Source organism: Esox lucius, chromosome 16 (genome assembly GCF_011004845.1).
Source record: "Esox lucius isolate fEsoLuc1 chromosome 16, fEsoLuc1.pri, whole genome shotgun sequence".
In the NCBI taxonomy this organism is placed as follows: Eukaryota; Metazoa; Chordata; class Actinopteri; order Esociformes; family Esocidae; genus Esox; species Esox lucius.
The window spans coordinates 13,810,848-13,818,587 of record NC_047584.1 but is presented as its reverse complement, the minus strand read 5'-3'; the positions used below and the strand labels follow the sequence as shown (position 1 = coordinate 13,818,587).

At 42.7% G+C, this 7,740-nt stretch overlaps 1 protein-coding gene across 14 annotated transcripts in view; it reads right to left on the bottom strand.

The window, feature by feature from the left end:
• Positions 1–3,057: 3,057 nt before the first annotated feature.
• LOC105016235 (R3H domain-containing protein 1) overlaps positions 3,058–7,740 on the bottom strand; it is a 57,364-nt gene continuing 52,681 nt past the window's right edge. For 10 of the 14 annotated variants that reach the window (XM_020054911.2, XM_013137875.3, XM_013137876.4 and 7 more), the window contains 5 exons: positions 6,756–6,925; positions 6,335–6,488; positions 5,449–5,546; positions 5,050–5,143; positions 3,058–4,598 (listed from right to left, as the gene is read on the bottom strand). In XM_020054911.2, the coding sequence (XP_019910470.2) occupies positions 4,231–4,598; positions 5,050–5,143; positions 5,449–5,546; positions 6,335–6,488; positions 6,756–6,925 (884 nt within the window). In that variant the 3' untranslated portion in view covers positions 3,058–4,230. Of the gene's footprint in view, positions 4,603–5,049; positions 5,144–5,448; positions 5,547–6,334; positions 6,489–6,755; positions 6,926–7,740 lie in introns of all 14 variants that reach the window. The other 4 variants (XM_013137874.3, XM_013137877.4, XM_013137878.4 and 1 more) reach the window with 4 other exon arrangements.

Here is a 7,740-nt window from a genome sequence, read left to right as displayed (position 1 = left end):
GATAACCTTGTACTTGGCTTGATTCATGTGTCCTTCACAAAGGAAATCTGCCACAGCATCCCCAGATCATCACCGATCCGCCACCAAATTTCACAGTGGGTGCGAGACACTGTGGCTTGTAGGCCTCTCAAGGTCTCTGTATTTACCATTAGACAACCAGGTGTTGGGCAAAGCTGAAAATGTGCTTCATCAGAGAAGATGACCTTACTCCATTCCAATCCTTCTGGTCTTTTGCAAATTTCAGCCTGGCACTTTGCTTCTCATTGATGAAGGGCTTTTTTCTAGCTTTGCACAACTTCAGCCCTGACCATAGGAGCCTGTTTCAAACCATCCTTGCCATGCACTTCACCCCAGCTGCTGTTTGCCATTCTTTTTGAAGCTCACTTGATGTCATCCTACGTTTGAGTGAGATTTGAATGAGTTGACGGTCATCTCGGTCAGTGGACAGTCATTTACGTCCTCTGCCAGTCTGTAGCTTTGCTGTCACCAATGCACTGTTTTCGCCACCCAGCTGGTCCTAGATAGTGATGACCACAGCAGTGGTTTTTATACTTTTCCTTGTGAAATTAGATTTGGTTCAGGTAATCACCTAATCAGTACTTCATTAGGTAAAATGAGGTGTACTTATGTTGGAATTCAAGAATTAAGAAACGTATAAAGGACACAGCCAGTGCTCACTAATGCAGATGAGGAATGTGGAAGTATTTCCGGGGCAAAGATGCTTACAGAAAAGGTAACTTACTCCTCTTCCCCCGATCTCCCTCTGTTCCAGAACTTCTCCTCTGACAGGCATACAAAATAATCCTCCCACCTGAACAGTTTCTTTCCAGTGCAATGACCTTGGTCAACCGGCCATCTGTCCCTCAAAGACTAAGACTGCTCCCCATAGCAAACTGTAAACTAGCTGCACTCAAAATTCTGCTCATTTCTCTGCAACTGGATGTACAATACTGAAGCTTTAAGGCCGTACAATATACCGCCAATGTCATCACCTTGTGATCACCATACATTTTATGTATGTAATTGTATGTGACCTTTGTGTGTTTTGTACATTCTGGCCTTTTATGTTGTCTACCACTAGCAGCATCATTACACCAAGAAAGATTCTGTGTACATTTGTTTAGCAATTTAAAGTGATTTTGGTTGTGATTCAGGGATTTTAGACAAATGTTAACTTATCAAATGACTTGGCTAGTAGTTCATTTATTCCTTTTGTCATTGATGTTTTCAAGGACGGAAGGAAGGATACATAGGTTATCCCAAAACATGGGCATTGACGCCATAGTTGATTATTTTTACAGGCTATATGGCTAATTTAGGCCATTGCCATTTATCCACATGAAGGCCACAGTTGTTACATCTGTTGAAAGATTATTTATTATTCAGCTTTTTGAAAAATGGCCTCACATTGGCTTATATTGTTATCTTGTACAATGGGGAATTCATGGTGAACTAAATAATGGCAAGCATGCCAGGCCCTGAGGCCACAAAGCAACACCAAAGCATAACGCCTCCTCCACAATGCTTTACAGTTGTTGTTTTTTCTGTTCAAAGGCTATGTGGTTTGCCAAACATGTCTGGCATTGGGACCAAACACCTCATTTGACTTATCTATCCAGAGGAAATTGTTTAATTTGTCTTGTTCTTCACCCTGGTGTTGTCTGGCGAACTCCAGTAAACAATTCATTTTTAAAATGAGATTTCTTCCTGACCACCCATGTAGACCAATTTTGTGCAGTCCCTTGCCAGTTGACTCATGCACTTCCACATTGATTGTGGTAAAAGTTGCTTGTAGATTGCTTATGATACCTTGGGGTTACCAGCCCAGGCTGAATCGAGGAGGAGGAGGGGGGGTGCTATTCTTGATAGCTTGCCAGTGGTATGAAATTTTATCCATTTGCAGATTATTCATCAATGTAATAATTGACTTTGAATAGCTTGGTATCTCTGTCATTCATATTGTGCACCAACAATATTTCTTGAGGGCCTCCATTTTTAAGGTTAAGACCAAACCAGAAGGGTTAACAGGTGTATTAGCTAGTAGCCAGTGCTGCTCAGGGTTAATTATAAAAACCTTACACATTTTTGACATGGATGAAGGTATCTTTTTTTCTCTCAGCGGTGTTGAAAGAATACCCCCCCATCTACTGTCAGGAAAAGCTGTTTCATGACATTGCAAGGCCACATTAAAAAAAGACCATTATCAATAAGAACTATTTGTTTCATAATCACATCACCCTGTCTAAATGGTGAACATTTACTTTACTCAGCTAGTAAAGTAAATGTGTTGGGCTGAGCCTAACAAAAGCCGTTAGCTGCGGTATATTGGGCCCCTATTAAATATTGTATTAAATTAGCACCTTAAGATACCTGGGGGGGGGGCAAGGAGAAATACAATCCCAAAAAACTCCAGGGTAATTTACTGCTGTGAAAATGTACTCAATTATGAAATCTAAATTTTACCAGCATGAGCTGAAGTCTTCCAGATGTTGAGTTAGTAATATCACTGACAGAAGAGATCTTTAATGCCACAACCAGACACTGCAACGCCTCCTTCATATAGCAGAAAATAGATGAAGATGAGATGAAGCCATCACTTGTTCAGGGAACACATGGGGGCTGGTGGTTAGATTTGTCGTGGTAAATTGCTTTGACGTTATTAGAAAAAGGGAAAAAATATGATGGTGGAAGAGGGAGCTGTGAGGCGTTGGACGAGACAAGTTTGGTAGGAGGTTAATGTAGCTGACAAATTAGCCTATAAAACCTCCTCTGGATTGAGATAAATAGCACTAACCAAAGACCAAATTAGAGAAGACCAATATAACCCAGGAAGACCAAGAAAACCTACGTCCCTTCATAGAAAAACAAACCAGTCTCTTGTTATACTGACATCTAATGTAGGACTATTTCTTGGTGTTGATAAAATATACTTTAATCATCAGTTTACACATCATGAAAAGAGGATATCCAAAGCTGTTTGGTGATGGACAAATATACAGAGAACCCCAAAAGACTCATCCATTTCAAAGGACTTCCTGTGATCTGAAAAAGCACATATTTTGGTGTAAACATTTATTGGTTTCAAACTGAAATAAAAATGACTTGCACCAGCATTGAACAGCCTTTCAGAATCCACACATTTTGATCTTTGAGAAATAAAAGAAAAATATAGATATAATATAGTATATTCAGATGTATAAATGTGCAAACAGTTTTTTTTTTCCAGTGACCCAGTAGGTATATTATTTTAAAAGACCTAATGAAAGATTTGACACTGTTGGCTTTGTAGGAGAAAGGCCATCCAAGCAGAGGATTGCTAAAATACGCCGTTGCAGCAGGAGTGTCATTTTTATCTCTACTTTTAAATTAAGTTAAAAACCAGGGGTGTCAAACAAGTTTTTCTTTTCTTTTTTCACTGCTCTCATCTGCGCCGGCCTGTGACCAAGACTCAGGCTGTTCACTGTGAAGAGAAACTGATTGAATTATTTAGCTACTATATAAATTATTTACAAGGTGCCAGTCCTTTTATTTAACAATAGACACTGACTGGGGTGTCTTCATTTTGTGTTTCTTGGAGAATAAAGCGAGAAAGGCACAACAAGAGACCCATTCTGTAGTTGAGGGCAACTCCATGATGTACTGGCCACAATATGGGGCAAGTGGTTGGTGGCTGATAATCGGCTACCTTGTGTGTGTGTGTGTGTGTGTGTGTGTGTGTGTGTGTGTGTGTGTGTGTGGCGCGAATGTATGGGTTGGGTGGCTTTGGTTGAATTAAACTGAACCAGGCCAGACACTGCTATTGAGCTGGGGGAGTAATGATCAAAGCAAGAGCTAAGCTTTGGGTCTGACTCAACATTTCAACAACTATAAAACAAATAAAAAATACAGGCTGCCCTTTTGATATGTTCTGGCGTGTTCTCAAAATAGAGAACAGACAGGTTAACAATATTTGGAAGTTCAATAATCATGGTATTTGGATGTTCATTCATGTCGGTTCAGTGTTAAGGTTCCTTCTTTTTTTGTCAAATCTCTAGCAAGAACATTACAAAGTACAACACCCCCACCCCCCCAACCTAGTCTCTACAAATCAAGTGGAAACACAACCCTTTACATCAAACCAACTTGTTAAAGAGAGTGAGTGAGTGAGGGGATATGGGGCGAGGGATGGCAACAGGAAGTGACCGGCGGTGCTGGTGAGGGGTCAGGGATGAAAGGTTAAGCCAGGGCTCTCTACTGGGAACAGGCCCTCTCCAGGGGGTGTCTTTGGTCTTGGCCGGGACCCCGGTTCATCGTGAGTTTGAAGGAGGCTCCGGGGCCGCTGTTGCGAAGGAACGTGCCCGGCACAGCGTACCTGGAGGGCATGGTGGTCGCGGTGGTGTAAGCAGAGGTTGGGTTGGCATGGGCTTGGCCACGGGTCTGGGGTTTGGCGTGGTGGTGGTCACCAGTCTCCCCAGACTGCCGGTCCTGGTGCCTGCGGTGGTGCTCTGGGCGGCACTGGACCACAGCCCCTACTCTGGAGAGGTCACCAAGCAAAAGATCCGCTCCAGCCTGGGTGATACCCTTCGTCGGGTCAGTCACCTCCTGGACTCGCCCACTCACTGCCTCAAAGAGAAAATGGAGACGCGTCAGAACCAATTTGAAACGTTCAGTTTTTTAGATGAATTTAAAACAAAATACTAACTTCCTTGATTGGATTAGTGGATCACAGTAAGACAGCAGTTTTCGTCTTGCCAAAGGTTTTCAAGCAGATTAAAACTAAAGTCAGACAATTTCAGTTTTTAATAAGCAACAAATGTCAGTGTTCGTTATTGTCATGTGAAATGCCTCTCCCAGGTGATAATCGTCTACCGTGTGTGTGTGTGTGTGTGTGTGTGTGTGTGTGTGTGTGTGTGAAAAGATAACAGAAGGAACCTTTCCTATAGGATTTTGCCTGTATTTAACCCTAGTCTCCCCCCCCCCCCCTTCTTTGTGGGGGATAAATGGGCATCATTTGGCTTGGAGGTCCACATCTCTGTCCGCTAACAGACAGAGGTGTTGCCCTACCATTACCTGATTCACCTACACTGAGATCTGTAGACAGAGCTTTCCTTGGCTGCTTCCTCCCTCTACTGCCTCCACCACCGTGCCGGATCCCCATGGGAACCTGGGGGCAGAAAGCAAGACAACACCAGGTTCAGAAGACCATTTGGTCTTGTGACTATACGGTCTGAACTTGGAATAAAGGAATCACACTTATGATACTGACAACATTGGAAGACAGAGGGGGGAAAAAAGACAGGGACCAGTGTTTGACTTGATCTTTTATTTTATTTTGCAAAATATTTAAACATTTGCCAGGCGTTGCCATGCATTTCACAATTGTACATTGTTATCCCCAATGAGATTTCCTCCAAAAACCAGGACAGGTAGCGTCACATGGAGTGGATAATGTGTCTTCTGTAGACTCACCTGATGGTTGGGGACCATGGGGGGAGCGTGAAGGAGAGGAGGGCGGATCTGGGGGTTGTATTGGAGGGGCTGCCCTAGCAATGGGTAACGTACTTCTCCTGAGAACAAAAGAGATGACAGCAGACAGTTTTAAATCAATATGATGTCAATATAGTTTTAAATCAATAGGACTCAGGCATGTTGTGATATTATTTACTACTTCCTTTACTTTCTACACGAGTCAAACATTTCATAATCCGCAGACATTTGCATCTTCCCTGGTTTCCTAGTAACACAAGGCTTCTGTATAGGTTGGTTCACCAAATGCCCTGGTTTCCTAGTAACACAAGGCTTCTGTATGGGTTGGTTCACCAAATACCCTGGTTTCCTAGTAACACAAGGCTTCTGTATAGGTTGGATCAACAAATGCCCTGGTTTCCTAGTAACACAAGGCTTCTGTATGGGTTGATTCACCAAATGAATGAGCTCGCTACCTTAGATGAAACCAATTTTTTTTTTCAAATGCTGCAAGATAATGTGTATGGCCACAACACCGTTTTTTATGTAATAATTTCTTCAAAAGCCATTTGATCGCACCATCTAGAGTATTATTAACCCACAAACAATGCTGATGGATTTTTTTTTTTTACTACAAATAGTTTTTGTTCCATGGCTACATTCTTTTTTGTTATTTTCTTGATGCTTGTGGACACTTAAGTTGATGCGGTTCAAGCAAACTTTAGCTAGCTAGTTAGATTAGCTACAAATTATCTGAAACCGTCATACTGCGGTGCAAGATAAAAGGCATCAAAATATAATAACAATAACTAAGATTTGTTTGATATGTGAAATGGCTTGTTCATTGTCCACAAGGACCGGGTAGAGAACAACTGGGCTTCCCACTTACCTTGCCCTTGCACAAAGGGTCTAGAGAACTGGGGCATCATGGGTACTGGGGCAAGGCCTGGACGGATGCTCTTCACATTGGTCAGGTGATGTGGGTGGGAGGGGGTTGGCGACTGGGCAGGGGAGGTGGAGGGGCTGCCCAGCTGGGGACTGCTCTGTACAGACAGAGGACAGGGGAGGGATTCAGGGTGAACACAGGGCTCCCAAACACCAGGACCACCATTGGTTCCATCAAAATAAATTATTCATGCAAGGCTACTGCCTCTATAGAAAAACTGCAGAATGCAACATCAAACCCCACGCCTACATTTAACCTTCAAAGACACCGGCTAAACATTTAGACTGTTCCCCCTTCAAAATCAGCAGGTTCTTGTAATTGTAATGTGGTCCCTGCATGGGGCTGCAGAGCTTGGCACTCCCACCTGTGAGGTGTCCAGGGCGGAGAGCTCCGTGGATTTCTGTCCTCTGGTGTGATCCAGACTGTAGTACTTGCTGTGTTTCCACTGTGGGGGCGAGTGAGGCCGTGGCTGCTGGCCGTGGGGCAACGCTAGCTGCATCATTACCATCCCACCGCCAGGGGGAGGAGGGACGCCTGAGGCAGAGACGGCAAGGACACGTAGGAATGTTACACCAAACGTGACAACGGTTTACTGATACGTTTGAGCGGCATTAAAGACGCGTTTGGGTAAATATTTTATCTTAGGCTTTTAAATCGGCGCAATTATCTAAGACTGCGTCATAAAAGGGCAGAACCCATGTCAAAACAGCTTCTGAGCGGTTAGTGGCCTCCATCGTTCTATTGGTGTTTACTTCACAAATTTACTACACAATGGAGGCAACCCGACTGGTTTCAGAGACAGCCACAAGAGAACGGAAGCATTCTGGGCCTTAATCTACTAGCGACGTACTGCAGATGGTTTATTAAGTACCCTGCACTGATACACCAAGTCCAAAACTGGAAAACTTGTTTTCATTTCTCTGGAAGACATATTTGATGTGCTAAGCCTTGACCACATGTTACAGTTGTGAATAACAGAATATTCATCATTTGTGTGTGTCAGCTTCTGCAATTACAAAGACTTGCTGGATATCCACATTTTATATTACCAAATATATGGATTTAGGCTCAATATGATTAGTGTATGTCAGTGTGATTTAATGGTTCCCTTCGGTTAACATTTCATTAGTGCATTGTAAAAACAAAACCACATTTGCTGTCTCACCACTAGAATGCTTAGTAATCTAGAAGTGATTTTAAACTCACACTCATTTGATATGTAATATTATTATTAATTAAATGTTAGAAAAATATTTATACACCAAATTCCAGTGTGCCTTCTTTTCAAGGACAGGCAGCTCAGAAAATGAATGCTTCTTCGCATCTAATACCTTCTGCCAAACAATGTC